Source organism: Mustela nigripes, chromosome 13 (assembly GCF_022355385.1).
Source record: "Mustela nigripes isolate SB6536 chromosome 13, MUSNIG.SB6536, whole genome shotgun sequence".
Taxonomy (NCBI): Eukaryota; Metazoa; Chordata; class Mammalia; order Carnivora; family Mustelidae; genus Mustela; species Mustela nigripes.
The window spans coordinates 83236170-83253391 of record NC_081569.1 but is presented as its reverse complement, the minus strand read 5'-3'; the positions used below and the strand labels follow the sequence as shown (position 1 = coordinate 83253391).

The following is a 17222-nucleotide window of genomic DNA, read 5'->3' as shown; positions in this document are numbered from 1 at the left end:
AACCTCAGGCTCTCTTTTACTTTACTTTGTGCTAATGCAGCCAAAAGACAGCTAGTTAAGATAATGGTAATTTCTCAAGTTCAAAAAAGAAAAATCTTTGAACTTAAGGTTTTAAAGTAACTTTATTCTATCCATTTTCTTTTCTGTAGGATAATAGTAAATTGTGGTAGGCTTAAATATTTTATGAATTATTAATCAGAACCTGTGTCTTTATAGCGATAGACAGATACTTTTACTTTCAGAATTATTTTTGCGTAACCCCTCTTAAAAAGAGTTTATTATCTGGAAAGAAAAGAAGATACGACCCTAGGAGGGAAGATGTACTGAAGGCTTTGAGCGGATAGGTTTGTACATGTAAATGATCATTTTAGCTGCAGCATGGAGATTTATTGCAAAGGGAATAAGACGGGAGGCTAAGGAACTGAAGAGGCAGCTATCAGTGTCCCAACCAGTAAAAGTTGAAGCAAGAGAAAAAGAAAGAGGGAGCTGCAGCTGCCTGGGATACTTATCTTAAAGGCCTGTGACTGGGTCATCTGCCTAAAACCTTTCCCCCTAAGCTTTGTTTCATCCACCTTCCCTCCAAATATTTGCCCTTCTGACCTTATTAAATGAGTTGGTGTTTAGTTTAGCTCTTGATTCATGTATATATCTCCATTTCTTACTGGCTTATGTGATCTATGAGATGGAGGAAACTATTTCTTACACAGGTGTAAGTAAGCATTTGGAGGACTGAACTCAAGTTTTATTTACCGAACAGTGTTTTTAAGTACCATAAACTCTTCCATGTTTTCATTGTAGACTTTTGGGCGTAAAAACAGAAACTCCTAGTACTGTCTCAACTAATGCAAGTACCCCGCAATCAGTGAGCAACGTGGTTCATTATCTGGCAATGGCACTTTTTCAGATAGAGCAGGGCATTGAGCGACGTTTTCTCAAAGCTCCACTTGGTAAGTACCAATTTCTACTTCTAAATACTAGCTCTATTTTAAAGGATTCTAAAATTGCCCTTTAATATAAACTCACGGGCTGACACAATACTGTTGGCTAATTTGAAAAACTTGAGATTGTATTTTCATTCCAAAACATGGGTTCTTTCAGGTGAGTTTTTTTTTTTTTTTTAAATAGTACTTAAGCTGTGAAGTGGGTAAACCTGGCGATTCACAGACCTGTATCCCTGGGGCTAATAATACATTATATGTTTATTTTAAAAATTTAAAAATTTTTAAAAAATTTTTTAAAAAGATTACAAAAACAATAGTACTTAAATACGTTTTAGTCTAAGTACTCATCTTAATGACTGTCTTTTTAATTTTCTGTCAGTCTTTTCTTTAGTGTTTCATCAAAAGAAAGATTACCAAAACATGTGACTAGCCAGATCCTGCATAATCAAAAACTGTATATGAATGTTTGTTATCTAAAACAGAACCCCAAAGAAGCTACTTAAATGTCCGCCATTACGGGTATGGTTAAATAACATGGGTCACTGGGGTGCCTGAGTGGCTCAGTTCGTTGAGTGATGACTTTATTTCAGCTCAGGTCATGATCTCAAAGTCATGAGATTCAGCCCCACTTCAGGCTCCATGCTCAGCGGAGAGTCTGCTGGAGGATTCTCTCTCCCTCTCTCCCTCTACCTCTCTCTCCTCTCATGCTCTCTCTCTCTAAAATGAGTAACTACATCTTTAAAATAATAACAGTAATCGGATTGGAACCTGAGCACTGTATAAGAAGCTCTAAGTCAGAAATACCAAGTGTTAAAGGGTACGTAAATGAGGAAATGCTCTATAATTTATGGTAGGATGTTTAGAGGATACAATCTGGATCGTGTGTTTAGCAATTTATGAAATACCTTTTTAGGTACTAATCTAGGAACATAATCATTGTGTGTTTAGGAAAATATGTTTTGAGTTCCAAATCAATTTTCATACCATAACTCATAATTTCTTCTACTTCTGTGTGCTCTTTCTGATACGTTACTTTATAACTCGTCATATTCAAGTTAATTTGTATCTCAGTAGTGGGGTAGAAGAAAGATTTTAAAACCGTATCTTGCAGCACCTGGGTGGCTCAGTCAGTTAAGCATCTGCCTTCAGCCCACATTGGGCTCCCCACTCAGCAGGGAGTCTGCTTCTCCCTCTTCCTCTGACCCTTCCCCTGCTTATGTTCTCTTTTGCTCTCAAATAAATAAAATCTTTCAAAATAAGTAAATAAATAAATGAAACCATATCCATTTGGTCTCATATTGAAAGCAACTTAAATAGACTAAAATGCCTTTTAAATTATTTGAATATTACCTTGTTTGAATAGTAAGAACAAAGTTTTTGTAAATATATGGTGCTGTCAGAATGTGAATGTATTTGTAAAATGTCTGTTTTGAAATTGAAAAGTTTATGGCCAGTATCTCATAATAAATAGGTTCTAATAAACCTATTCATATTTTTATAAATTGGTAATTCCACCATGAGCTCAACAACTCACTTTTCAGATTTGGAGGTAGCAGTTGTGGAAATAAACATGTATTGTCATAGCTCATAAAAATATTAGTTTGTATTTCCTATATCAATCTTACTTAGCAGTCTTCAATATTTCTTAATATTTTCTGTGTCTTGGGGCATGGGTAGCTCAGTTGATTAAGCATCTGTCTGCCTTGTACTCAGGCCATGATCCTGGGGTCCTGGGATTAAGCTTCAGGTCAGGCTCCCTGCTGAGCAGGGAGCCTGCTTCTCCCTCTTCCTGCTTGTGCTCTCTCCATCTCTATTGGTATCTCTGTCTCTCTCTCAAATAAGTAAAATCTTTAAAAAAAAAAATACTTGGTGTCTAAATCGAATTACATATACAAATGATCCCTCTCTATTATTTCTTACAACCATATGTGAATCTACAATTACTAAAATTAAAATTTCAATTAAAAGTAATTTGTAGGGGCGCCTGGGTGACTCAGTCGTTAAGTGTCTGCCTTCAGCTCAGGTCATGATCTGCATCAGGCTTCCTGCTCCATGGGGAGCCTGCTTTTCCCTCTCCCACTCCCTCTGCTGTGTTCCCTTTCTCACTGTCTCTCTCTCAAATAAATAAATAAAATATTTTTTTAAAGTTATTTATAGACTATGTAGCCCTTATAAGTATTTTACTACTATTCATTAATTCTGTGATTCCAAAAGAGATAAAAGACAGCTCTGCTGATTTTTACATTTCTGAAACTACCAACGATTAAAGTTGTTTATAAATTCAAGGGGAAAACATCAAATTGTTTAGTGTGTCCATATTTTCATGAGTATATCTCATTAAATATCTAGACAAAGAGAACAAGTTAATGCTGGGAGATGTTGCAATTTACATCTAGTAGGTTATATGAGAGCTGAGAGCTATAGTGTTCTTTACGCTAGTTTGTATACAAGAGTGTTGGAACATTAATTTCATCCTAAGGGATATAAAATAAACAATTTCAGCTTGAGGTCTTAAAGGTGAAATAAGAAAAGTTCAACTTAACTTTGGTGGTAAATGTTGATCAAAGTTTAGATGTTGATCATTTATAATATGAATATTATCATCTACCATTGTTACCCCATAAAAAGCTAATAGAATAATTGATGTTTGTAGCTTTTTGTATTATATTTGTTTTTTAAAGATTTTATTTATTTATTTGACAGAGAGAAAGAGAGCACAAGCAGGGGGAGAGGGATAGGGAGAAACAGGCTCCCCACAAACCAGGCGAACCCTGTGGGACTCGATGCCAGGACTCTGGGATTATGACCCGAGCTGAAGGCAGTGGCTCAACCAACCGAGCCACCCAGACGTCCCGCTTTTTGTGTTATGTTTAAGCCTTTGGAGGATCTGTTTTGAATGGGACAACAAGAGATAGAGGTTCCTCTAGAGTTTCAAGATAATCTAAATATTTAGAGCAAGGTAATCAAGAATATCCTTAATGTGGGAAAGAAATGGGGATTCTGCTTTATGAATGTTTGAGATAGAATATATATTAAAATTCTCCATTCTTTCAATTATTTTTCAGCATAGCAAATTAACTGTGGTAGGCATTTTCCCAGTTTAGTTTCAGGGATTACTATAGTTTCTTGAGGAAGCAAGTAAGAAATAAGAATTCTACTTACATTCCACCTTCCTCAGGATGTCTCTTTTATTCTAGAAATTAATCACATTAGTAAAACTTGGCTTTTTTTTTTAACTTGAGGAAGATACTCATATTTGAATAATTTAGGTAAGATATGTGAGAACTGTTTGTTTAGGTTGGTAATTTCATTATTTATAAATTCATGCTTTATGGTTAAATCCTTAAGCTATGAAAAAATCCTTTAACTTTATCAATTTGAAATTAGATAACATTAATAAAGATCAAAGAAGAGATAGGAAAGAAAGGATAAGAAAAAGAGAGAGGAAGATCAATCTAGTGTGAGAGGTGGTAAATTCTTAACTTTTTTTTTTTTTAAGATTTTATTTATTTGACAGAGATCACAAGTAGGCAGAGAAGCAGGCAGAGGGAGAGGAGGAAGCAGGCTCCCTGCTGAGCAGAGAGCCCGATGTGGGGCTCGATCCCAGGACCCTGGGATCATGACCTGAGCCGAAGGCAGAGGCTTTAACCCACTGAGCCACCCAGGCGCCCAACTTTTTTTTTCTTTTAATATCTTATTTATTTGACAGACAGAGATCACAAGTAGGCAGAAAGGCAGGCAGAGAGAGAGGAAGGGAAGCAGGCTCCCTGCCGAGGAGAGAGCCCGATGCGGGGCTAGATCCCAGGACCCTGGGATCATAACCTGAGCCAAAGGCAGAGGCTGAACTCACTAACTTTTTAAAGAATTCTGTCTTTTTAAAGAATTATGATTTTATTTTCTATGTTGCTGAGTACTAGTTTGAATATTTAGCTTTTGACAGAAAACCTTGAATTTAATTTTTTTGGAAAGGAATGAAGTTGGGAACAAGCTTATAAAACAATATCATCTTCCTAGCATTTTTCTTCTACATTGCATACCTCAGCTAATGAAACTTTCTAAAAATTGGTATATAAAAAGTTGACATTGTGAATTTTAATATACTTAAGTTATTAGTGAAAAAGCGGAACAGTGGTGGAGGTTTGTTTATTTATTTTGCATATGGTATTTATGTACAGCTTTTTTTTTCTTCTTTTTTACTAGCATAGGGAGAGTTATAGGGTGGGAGTTCTTGTATTGTTTTATCTCCGGGAAAAACCTACATAGCATGGTCACATGGATTACTATGTAGTGGCAGTTAACAATATGAAATTTCCCAGTGTAATAATTGATCATATGACTCTGCCATTATTTCATATTAGTAAAATCCTAATCCTAACTTCTTGAGGAATTTATTTGTGCTAGCATGATGGAAGATAAAAGAGAAACAAGATGTTTCTGCCCTTGAGAATTTTATAATCTAAAGAAGCAGCAAGACAAAAGAAAAATGGAATCAGTTATATGCACTCTTTTTCATCCTTATTTAGGTACTATATAAAAATGTGAAAATGTGAACATCCATTTAACAGTCGGTGGGAGGGGCTCATGGGTGGCTCATTCGTTAAGCGTCTGCCTTCAGCTCAGGTCATGAGCCCAGTGTCCTGGGATCGAGTGCAGCGTCAGGCTCCCTGCTCAGCAGAAAGACTGCTTCTCCCTCTCCCACTCCCCCTGCTTGTTTTCCCTCTCTTGCTGTGTCTCTCTCTGTCAAATAAATAAATTTTAAAATAATAATAATAGATCAATAAAAGTAGGTGGGATAAAAATTGGACTTTGGGCTACTATTGATTTATTTTCTTAAAGCACACTCTTTGATCAAAGCCCTTAATGTTTCACCAACCTTTGAGTTAAAAATCATTCATACTGACTTTCAAGGTTCCAGAGGCTCTTTACAGTTTGGCTTTTTCTTCCACCCTTATTTCTTGCACTTACTAATAAGAATGTCCTCTTAAGTTGAGTTATCCAGGAAGATTTCTTCAAGATCTTTGAACTAGCAGTTTTTGTTGCCTCCTTCCTTAGAGATCCTGCTCAGACCAGAGCTTTTCTTGAAGCCTTATATCAAAAAACCATGGCAAATAGAAAACACAAATGAGAGGGTGGAAATAAATCAAATGGACTGTATTACTGTATTGATTTCCTACTTTGCTAATATTTCTTTTTAGCTTTGCTTGAAGAGCCTTTGACCCTTTTATTTTTTCCCTCTCCCATTGAGTTATTGCTCTCAATTATTTTTGGAGGTTCTTAAGCTTTTTCAAACTGCTTGGTTACTTATATTTTCAAAACATTTATTTCTTAGGGACGCCTGGGTGGCTCAGAGGGTTAAGCCTCTGCCTTTAGCTCGGTCATGGTTTCAGGATCCTGGGATCGAGTCCCGCGTCAGGCTCTCTGCTCAGTGGGGAACCTGCTTCTCCTCTTTCTCTGCCTGCCTCTCTACTTACTTGTGATCTCTCTGTCAAATTAAAAAAATACATATTTAAAAAAAAAAAAACATTTCTTAAATATGTTTTAAGATATCCTGTGTCCAATTCGAATCTCTCAAGTCTTTATGGGTCTGATTCTGCCAGCTCTTGCCTGTAGTGTTTTGTTTCCACATGTGCATTGTGAGTGTGACTGTTAACTCTCATTCCTCAGAACTTGATCTATGGAAATTTCTTCAGAGAGAATTGCAAAGATTTGTACTTGTTCCTGTCATTCACCTGAGGTCACTACCAACCTGGACCACTTTGAAAATCTTATGTTTTTCAGGTTTTAAACTGCTTAATGCATTGCTTATAGTTACATGTTCTCGGGTAGATTTATTTTCCCTTTCCACCCAACTTCAAGGTCCAGATAAGCTGATTTCCTCACTACTTTTTTTCCTCATGGTACCCTTTTCCACCTGATGCTTGAGGATATAGCTTTGGAGTTCTAGCTTTCCAGAAAGGATTTAACACATTGGGTGAGCCCTAGATTTCAAGTCCTGTCTCTCTCATCCTGCCCGAGAAATAGGAGCTCAAGACTTACTAGTGTTTGGCAGTCTGCTCTTTTCTGACTTCAACTCCTGTGTTCTCCTAGCTATATAAAAAATTTCTTGAAGATAGGGACCATAGAATAGACTTCTCCTATCTTCTAAATAGTGGCACACGGGAGGAACAGTATAATGTAGGAATAATGGTTAACAGTAACAGTATTTACTCCATGACCGGCATTTTACTTGTCTTGTGTATATTACCCCACTTAATCTTCCCAATAGCCCTCAGAGGTAGATGGTATATACATATTACTGTTGGGGAACCTGAGGCACAGAGGAGTTAAGTAACTTGACCGAGCTCACTCACATAGGGGAGCTAGTACTTACCCCAAGGCAGACGGACTCCAGAGCCTATATTCCCTTAACCATTAGGCTACTGCCCAAAAGGACTTTTTTTGAGGGTAATAGTAGGAAAGATATCATAATAGAAACAAACTATATATGAAGTCATATATACCTTGTAGAATTTTGACATTATGTGGTAGTCCCTTCATAATTAAGTTTAATGTCAGGAAAACTAATGTGTCAGCAATAATTGAATATTAATTGAAGAGAGAAATCACATGCTAATGTAAAATGATAGGCCGGCTAGTTAATACCATCTAACCAAATGACTTATTTTTTAAGATTTTACTCATTCATTTGACAGAGAGAGAACAAGCAGAGGTAGCAGCAGGGAGAGGCAGAGGGAGAAACAGGCTCCCACCAAGCTGGGAGCCTAATGCAGGGCTCAATCCCAGGACCCCAAGATCATGATCCAAACTGAAAGCAGATGCTTAACCAACTGAGCCACCCAGGTGCCCCTAATCAAATGACTTTTAATAAATTTTTTAGTCCAGAAGACAAAAGAATGATGTTATTAATGAAAGGAAGTTTCAAATGTTCTTATGTAGATATTGGTACTGAAAGTTCTTTTGGGAAACGTGAGATATTAGTATTTTTTAATTTACCTCATTTAAAAAAATATTTTCTTAGAGATAGAAGACAATAGAGTTGGCATTTCTACATAATTGATATTTTTAATAATAGCTTTATTGAGATGTAGTTCACATAAGCAAAATTCATCCTTTTAAGAAGTATATAATTTAGTGGGTTTTAGTATATTTACAGTTGTACAACCATTCACCACGATCTAATTTCAGAAAATTTTCATCAGCCCCCCCAAAAAAATCATATATGATTGGTATTTAACTAAGAGAGCAGTCCATCTTTTTTTTTTTTTAAGATTTTATTTATTTATTTGAAAGATCACAAGTAGGCAGAGAGGCAGGCAGAGAGGGGGAAGCAGGATCCCTGCTGAGCAGAGAGCCCAATGCAGGGCTCGACCCCAGGACCCTAAGATCATAACCTGAGCTGAAGGCAGAGGCTTTAACCCACTGGGCCACCCAGGCATCCAAGAGCAGTCCATCCTTTATCCAAAAAGAGGAAGCAATATTCTTGACTCAAATGGATAGTAAATGGCTTGTAATCATATCTAGCTAGTAAGTCAGGTCAGACAAGTTTGAGAACATATTGCCTAAGTTATTTTTCTTTTTTTAACAGTTGGAATCCCGAAGTTTTGAGTTAGGATTTAAGTAATTTCTTATGTCACAAATAAGATGTGGCTCAGCAAATATTTTCTTTAACATGCGGTTTCATTTTTAATATCAACATGATCTTTTTGTTAAGTTTTAGAACTTTAATATCTAACCTGTTTAAAATACCAAGAAAATAACTCTAGGAGATATCTGAAGGTTTGTCTAGAAACTTAAATCACTTTACTTTGTCATTTAAGATGCCAGTGACAGTGGACGTTCTTACAAAACAGTCCTGGACCGTTGGAGAGAGTCTCTCCTTGCTTCTGCTAGTCTGTCCCAAGTCTTTCTTCATCTCTCCACCTTGGATCGTAGTGTGATATGGTCTAAATCTATATTGAATGCTCGTTGCAAGATATGCCGAAAGAAGGGTGATGCTGAAAACATGGTACTCTGCGATGGTTGTGATCGGGGTCATCACACCTATTGTGTTCGACCAAAGCTCAAGGTAGTTTTTTCCTCTTCTGGGCCTTAGATTAGAATTGAGTGATTGATTTTTGAGTGACAGATGACTAATGATCATTTCTGTGACTTGTCAGACTGTGCCTGAAGGCGACTGGTTTTGTCCAGAGTGTCGGCCAAAGCAACGTTCTAGAAGACTCTCATCTAGACAGAGACCATCCTTGGAAAGTGATGAAGAGATGGAAGATGGTATGGAAGACGAGGACGATGAAGTTGATGATGATGATGAAGAGGGTCAAAGTGAGGAGGAGGAGTATGAGATAGAACAAGATGAAGATGATTCTCACGAAGAGGAAGAAGTCAGGTAAGTCCTAACATGCAACAAAGTGAGAGTTTGCGAGTCATAGCTAAATAACAGTCTCTTGACTACTCAAATACAAATGGAATGATTGGGGCCCACAACTTTTTTAAAACTGGTATGTAATATGGTGGCCTGAAGTTTTCCTTGCTTTAGTATTCTAAGAATTTAAAGTTATTCCTAAGGGAGTGTAGTACCTATGTGAGTTTAGCCAGGTCATAAAATCAAATATGAGCTCACGTTTGGACAGGAATACCAATCCAGACCCGCTGAGTTTGATTTTTACTTAATTTTATGCCTAAAGCAGCAAATAAGCGTCCCAAAGGATATTCATGATATAAAGATGAATGCAGCTTCCCAGTGCCTCTCTTGCTTTCTCAAGGAGTTATCTTCAAATATTGGTGGTCTTGGCATTTATAGAGAGAGTGACAGAAAGGCCAGGAAGCACCTGGTAATCTTCTACTCCTTCCACATTAGCCCCCAGAAACAACTTCTATACCACCATATAACCAGGTGTTCTGCAACTTAGCAAGCTGTGTCACCCAGGCCAAATGAATGGGGTGGAGTGGGGGCCTGGTCATTCCTGCTATGGCAGCACTAGAGCTTTCTCCCCCTTGTTTGCCCCAAGACCTCCCCACCTTTTTAACATTTGAACCCCATTCATGTGGAATCAGGAAAGTGGATGTAAAACAAGGGCAGCTTTGGACTGAGAAAGTACAGAAAGGCCAGTCTGCGGAGGATAGGTAGAGAGAGCTGCCCCATCTAATGTAAGCAAGTTGTTACTTTTTACTAGCTCCACCTAGTAGGAGCCGTCATCCCTATAGATGATAAGGGCAGTATTTGTGTTAGACATAAAGATGATAATGAATTTAGAAAATACTTGGAAATATTTTAGGTAAACTGAAAGTCCAGATATGTGGGCAGATGGATAAAAAGAGGCTTAATGGGGTTGTTTCGTCCTTGTCTACAACTTAAAGGCAATTGAAGGATGAACGTAGGGGTGCCTGGCTGGCTCAGTCAGTGGAGCATGTAACTTTTGATCTGAGGGTCATGAGTTCTAGCCCCATGTTGGGAATAGAGTTTACTAAAGTGTTGAACCTAGTTCTGTATTTTACCTTGACAATCAGAAAATGGCAAAGAGATTCTTAGCTTCATATTCAGGACAGGTTTAGGGCCTACTTTGACCAATCTGTGGGTTACCTCAGCATCAATGGTAATGAAAAGTGATAGTCTCCTGTAGCGTAAGGACACCAAAGAAATGTATGTAGAACTCACTGGCTGAATAGTAGAACAAGGGGAATAGACATAATCTTATGCACATTGTTTCTCTGTACAATAATTATGTTTTCTAACAATATTTACAGCCCACCAAAACGAGGAAGACCGCAAGTTAGATTGCCAATTAAAACAAGAGGGAGACTTAGCTCTTCTTTCTCAAGTCGTGGCCAACGACAAGATCCTGGAAGATATACTTCAAGGAGTCAGCAGAGTACACCCAAAACAACTGTTCCCTCTAAAACCACCAGTGGTAGAAGCCTTAGAAAGATAAAGTCTGCTCCTCCAACAGAAACTAAATCTTTAAGAATTGCTGGTCGTTCTACTCGCCAGAGTTACGGCCCACTGCAAGCAGATGTATTTGTGGAATTACTTAGTCCTCGTAGAAAACGCAGAGGCAGGAAGAGTGCTAATAGTACTCCAGAAAATAGTCCCAACTTCCCTAACTTCAGAGTCATTGCCACGAAGTCAGGTGACAAGTCAAGATCTCTAAATGTTACTCCAAAACTTTCTCTCCAAGATAGTGAATCCAAGAGAAGAGGAAGGAAAAGACAGTCTACAGGTATGAAGAAGCCTAATTTAAATTATTCTTACCTAAGAAAATAGAATCATTTGGGAAGACTGAGTGTTGAGATATTTTGCATCATTTCTTAAAGGCTGTCACTTTAGTAGACAAAGTGACTAGGGAGTAGTGTGGCCTGAGGCATAATATTCATTGAAAGGACAGCACTTTGGGGAATAATGTAAATGATACGAGTATTTTTCTAGTAAGGTAGTTGTGAGAAAGTTGCAGTGTCCTGTCTCTAATGGAGAGATTGACCAACATTTCAGTAGTGTCAGTAGAAGACGTTATAACACTTCATTCTCTTTTCCTCCTTTAAAATACACATACTCATCATCATCTAGACAAGCTACATTGGGTTATTTGGGAAGTTTCTGATAATTGTTGTTTATAGTAATCTTTATCCAAGCAATAATCTCTTTATGATCTCTTCAATTCTATTATTTCTTTCCTTTAATATCAGTAGTAATAAAACTTTGATAGTTCCAAAAAATGAAATTAGACATAAAAAATGATACTGTTCCTTGAACTATAGAGAGGTTGTATTGCATTATTCAAATACTTGAGAGGATTAAGGTGTTCATTGGTGAAAGAATGGAAGACAGTCTGTTATGCAATCACCAGATTGTGGGGATGGTGGAAAGGTATGGTATCAGGTAACTTGGCACCAAGATCTAATTTAGCTTTTCCTGTCCCATTATCTATCTGTTTTGCTTTTCACCAATTCTGAACTTCAAGCTATTTGGAAACATAGTATACCTAAAACATTTGTATTCTAAAAAACTCTGCTAAGAAAAAAATTTTTTAATTCATTTATAAAATTACTAACCTGGTTCCAGTGACAAAGGGGGAGGAGGAAATGTATGCATTTATATTTAAGCGGAGAATTTAAATACCTGAATTCATAGTATGAACTATGCTAATTCATACTCTTGAGATTTCATTATATATACCTTGAGTTTTGTCAGCATTTTGCTTTAACAAAGTCGCCATATAAAATTAAGATAATAGGGACACCTGGGTGGCTCAGTTGGTGGAGGGACTGACTCTTGATTTTGGCTCAGTTTGTGATTCCAGGGTCACAGGACTGAAGCCCACCTCAGGCTCCACACTCAGCCTGGGGTCTACTTGTCCCTCTGCCTCTGCTCCTCCCTGCCCCACAACTTGCTCCTCCCCCCCCCCAATAAATAGGGAGATTATCTTTATCTTTTTAAGATAATCTTTTACTTCATTGTTGAGCATTACATTTCTATTATGCAGGATAATTTTAAAGAGGCCTACTTGCTAGATCTGAAGAGTTTGCTTTCCTAAGGATGTGTTTCAGGAAATTCTGGAGAATTGCTTGCTTGCTTATTATAGTTGAAAAAATATTTTTAATAGAATAGGCAAAAAATAAACTTTATGTCCTAGGAATTTTCTTTCATATTACAGTAGGTTAATAAATAAAACGTGTTTAATTAATAATAAATAAATAAATAATAATAAATAAAACATGTTTAATTAATAAAACATGTTTATAGCATGTTCCCAATAAATGTTTAATTAATTTGGAAATTTTATGATCAAAAAGGAGATAGTGAGGCACCTGGCTAGCTCAGTCGGTAGAGCATGCAACTCTTGATCTTGGGGTTGTAAGTTTGAGACCCACATTGGGTGTAAAGATGACTTAAAAATAAAATCTTTAGGGGTGCCTGGCTGGCTCCATTGGAAGAGCTTGCGACTCTTCATCTCAAGGTCATGAGTTCAAGCCCCACATTGGATGTAAAGATTACTTAAATAAAAACCTTTTTAAAAAATTAATAATCATAAAAAATAATAAAATAAAATAAAGTTTTTTTTAAACAGGAAAGAGTGAATATTTAGTTCAGATTTTCATGTTTCAGAATGTAAGTTAGTTTATTTCAGCATATATAGAATATCAGTTTTCTGTTTGCATTTATGTTGCATTTATATACCCATAAAGCCTGTAGTGATCAAATATTTTGCTTTGTCATCACCTAAAATTAATTATTTATTTAGAATCCTCTCCTCTGACCCTGAATCGAAGGAGTTCTGGTCGACAAGGAGGTGTCCATGAATTGTCTGCTTTTGAACAGCTCGTTGTGGAACTGGTACGCCATGATGATAGCTGGCCTTTTCTGAAACTCGTTTCCAAAATCCAGGTAATATTATTACACTTGATCAAATGTAGTCATGTATATATGATCTGATTTAGTCTGCATGGCAACTTTGAGGTAGCCAAAACACCCATTAGTCACTATTTACTTTGTTTTTTAAACACTTGGAAAGTTAGTTTCCACACTGAAAAAAAGGCCACTAGAGAGCATGCTCTCCTTAGTCCCCTCTAACCTTGTGACCAGTTCTCATGCATGGTGACAGTATGTTGACATGGCTCCAATGTGTTTATTCTGTGTAAGGAGTATGAGTAGATTTAATTCAACTGTGTACTATTCTTGGTATTTCTGTAATGTAAAACAGCTGTTCTCAATGTTCGGTATACACCAGAATCACCTGGGCGGTGGGGGCTTCTTAAAACACAGGTTACTGGGCCTCACCCCAGAGTTCTTAATTCGCTAGATCTGAGATGTTGCTGATGCTGAGATCTCACTGTGTAAGAACACTGATGTGAAAGGTAGGTACTCGTAAAAACAGAGATGGCCTCACACTAAGGCATTTGAGATGGTGCTGGAGTTATTGATACATGTGGGGCATGTCATGAGCTGCAGCAGATGGGACAGTGTGATAGTGCTATAATAGAAGTTCTTTTTTTTTTAATAGAATCAGATTAGTTTATTTTTTTTAATATTTTTTAAAGCATTTTAACTTATTTTTTTAATTTTAATTTTTTTCATTATGTTCAATTAGCCAGCATACAGTACATCCTTAGTTTTTTTTTTTTTTTTTTTTAAAGATTTTATTTATTTATTTGACAGAAAGAGAGATCACAAATAGGCAGAGAGGTAGGCAGATAGGAGGAAGCAGGCTCCCTGCGGAGCAGAGAGCCAGATGTGGGGCTCGATCTCCAGACCCCGGGATCATGACCTGAGCTGAAGGCAGAGGCTTAACCCATTGAGCCACCCAGGTGCCCCATTACATCCTTAGTTTTTGATGTAGTGTTCAGTGATTCGTTAGTTGCGTAGAACACCCAGTGCTCACTACAACCCGTGCCCTCCTTAGTACCCATCACCCAGTTCACCGCTCCCCCAGTAAAGAAGTTCTCATGGACTTCCAGAAGTACAGAAGAAAAGGAGATTGATTTGAGCATCTCGGAGGGTGGGAATAGCAGGAATGTGAAAGTTTTTAATGGAAACTGTTTGGTCTGGTCATTAAAGATAGGTGAAATTTCAACAGTGAGAAATGGAATAAGGACATTTCATGAAAAGAGTGTGATAAGTTAAAGACCCAGAGGTGAGAATATGGGAAATGATGGGTAGTTTGAATGGAATAAAAGGTACGTTAGAGAGGCACAAGTAGATTATAAAGGGTCTCACTTGTCAGGTGTGTTAGGTGAAGGTTTCTGAATGAAAAGTGACACCTTCCAAATTCTACTTTGAGATTTCTAGAGGAAGGATTGGGGCGCCTGGGTGGCTCAGTTAAGCATCTGCCTTCAGCTCAGGTCATGATTCCAGGGTCCTAGGACGGAGCCCCACATCAGGCTCCCTGCTCAGCAGGAGGCTTGCTTCTCCCTCTCCCACTTCCCCCTGCTTGTGTTCCCTCTCTCACTGTGTCTCTCTCTGTCAAATAATAAAATATATTTTTTTTAAATGTGAAGGACTAATTACCATTGGATAGCATCCTGCAAAATTAAATCTCCATTTGACTTTTATTTTTCCTGAGTAGTAGTTGTGCTGAACTAAGTTTTGTTACATACATTTTATTATTTATTACAAATGCAATAATGCTCATTAAGTAACTTTATAGATACATATATGTATCTCTTGGAGAGAAATAGAGAGCACACAAGAAAAATCATAAGCTTTTTCTTTTCACAATAAGCTGTCATTTTTTTATAGTATCAAATAAGCTTCTATAACATTATAGTGACTGAAGCATATTAAGTGGTTTTAATGGAATAATAGTATTCAAAAATTAATATTCAGTTGATATTAAGTGCAGAACCTTCACATATTTGACCTCTTATCTCTGATAAATTTCGTTTCTTTCTTTTTTTTTTTTTTAATTAACATATAATGTATTATTTGCTTCAGGGGTTCAGGTCTGTGAATCCTCAGTCTTACACAATTCCCACCACTCACCATAACACATTCTGATAAATTTTCTATACAAGAGACAAGAGATATGTTTGAATTATTTTACAGGTCCCAGACTATTATGACATCATCAAAAAGCCCATTGCCTTAAATATAATTCGTGAAAAAGTGAACAAATGTGAATATAAATTAGCATGTAAGTAATTTATGTTCTTCTCTGATAATTATTTTTGTTTAAAGAGGTAACAGCTGTTTTCTTGTGATTTAAATGATGTATATTAATGTGATTATGTAGATGGGATCCCAAGAGGTCTCTAAAATGCTGTCTGTGTAGATGAAGGAAGAGATAGCGATTTGAATGAGTTAGATATTTTGTAGAATCTGACTTAATAGAAGTCCTGAGTAATTATGTAACATTCCTAATTACATAATTGCATAGTTTCTGTAGAACAATGTTAAAGCATTAGTAGTTAAACAGTTTTGAGCTTTAGATCTGCTACCTTGTTTCAGAGGCTTCAATTTCTAAAGAAAAAAGTGGACTTACATTTTCTTAATGACATTTCCAGATATCATATAAACAAACAATTAGGTTTATAAATTATGTACTTTTATTCTAATTTCATTTGTTTTTTTCTTTCTAGCGGAATTTATCGATGATATTGAGTTAATGTTTTCAAACTGCTTTGAGTACAACCCTCGTAACACAAGTGAAGCAAAAGCTGGAACTAGGCTTCAAGCATTTTTTCATATTCAGGCTCAAAAACTTGGACTCCATGTCACTCCTGGGAACGTGGATCAAGTTAGCACACCACCAGCTGCAAAAAAGTCACGAATCTAATTTTGTCCTTTTAAAGGATGTATTTGAGGAAAACAAATTGTTCATGAAAATGGAACATTAAATCATGCTCTAAAGCAGACATATATATATAAAGCAATAACAACTGATTGACCACACTGAAGTGTGGCCTGCACTATATTCTCAATTTTAATATTAAGCACTCAGGAGAATGTAGGAAAGATTTCCTTTGCTACAGTTTTGTTCAGTATCTAATAAGTTTAATAGATGTATTGGATACAGTACTGGTTTACAGAGGTTTTTGTACATTTTGAGATCATTCATGTGTCCCAATATCTTTGAAAATATTTTTTCACCTGTGATTTATTTTGTCCTTGATTTTTTTTTTAGAAGTGATATGAAGGAAGATTTGTCTGTATACAGATAAATCTTCTATTATAGCACAGTTTAGAAAAGTGTATATGTCTAAGAATTGTTTAATGAACACATTCTTTCAACACTACACATGAATGAATCGAATTTTATATCCTTGCAGTGCTGTACCAGTGCTGGCCGGAGGTATTAAGTCTGAGTTTATTAACTAGATATTTATTTAGCATTCAAAATAATTTGTGAATTTGTTTTGTATTTATAAAATTTGTACCTGGAAAATGTTCTTTAATTTTTTTAAACATTTTACTGTGTTTTTGTTTTATTTCTCTAACTTCCTTCATGATCAATCAGTAAAAGGTAACACCCTCCCTCTTCCCTGACAGTTCTTCCAGTTTTATAGAACTGTATTACAAGTTTCTATGTACAACTTTTTAAATGTACAAATAAAATAATACGTGTTTTTCAAGTATTCTGAATCTAGAATTTTTACAAATCAGAATTGTACTATTACATATGATACCTACCGACCATAGGAACTAATTTATTGTACCATGGCAGTGGGATTTGCATCTTTTGGGGCCCAAACCCTTGGAGGAGTAAGATTCCTCCCATTAAGAATAGTAACAGCCTGTGACAGGGATTCTCAGTAAACGAAAGAAAGGAGGTTTGGAATATGCCTACCTGCTTA

General features: G+C 36.6%; 1 protein-coding gene across 2 annotated transcripts in view; it reads left to right on the top strand.

The window, feature by feature from the left end:
* BAZ1A (bromodomain adjacent to zinc finger domain 1A) overlaps window positions 1-16320 on the top strand; it is a 92130-nt gene extending 75810 nt beyond the window's left edge. For both annotated transcript variants that reach the window (XM_059373072.1, XM_059373071.1), the window contains 7 exons: window positions 799-947; window positions 8759-9006; window positions 9098-9324; window positions 10683-11155; window positions 13175-13317; window positions 15475-15562; window positions 16008-16320. In XM_059373072.1, the coding sequence (XP_059229055.1) occupies window positions 799-947; window positions 8759-9006; window positions 9098-9324; window positions 10683-11155; window positions 13175-13317; window positions 15475-15562; window positions 16008-16204 (1525 nt within the window). In that variant the 3' untranslated portion in view covers window positions 16205-16320. The remainder of the gene's footprint in view (window positions 1-798; window positions 948-8758; window positions 9007-9097; window positions 9325-10682; window positions 11156-13174; window positions 13318-15474; window positions 15563-16007) is intronic.
* The last annotated feature ends 902 nt before the right edge of the window (window positions 16321-17222 follow it).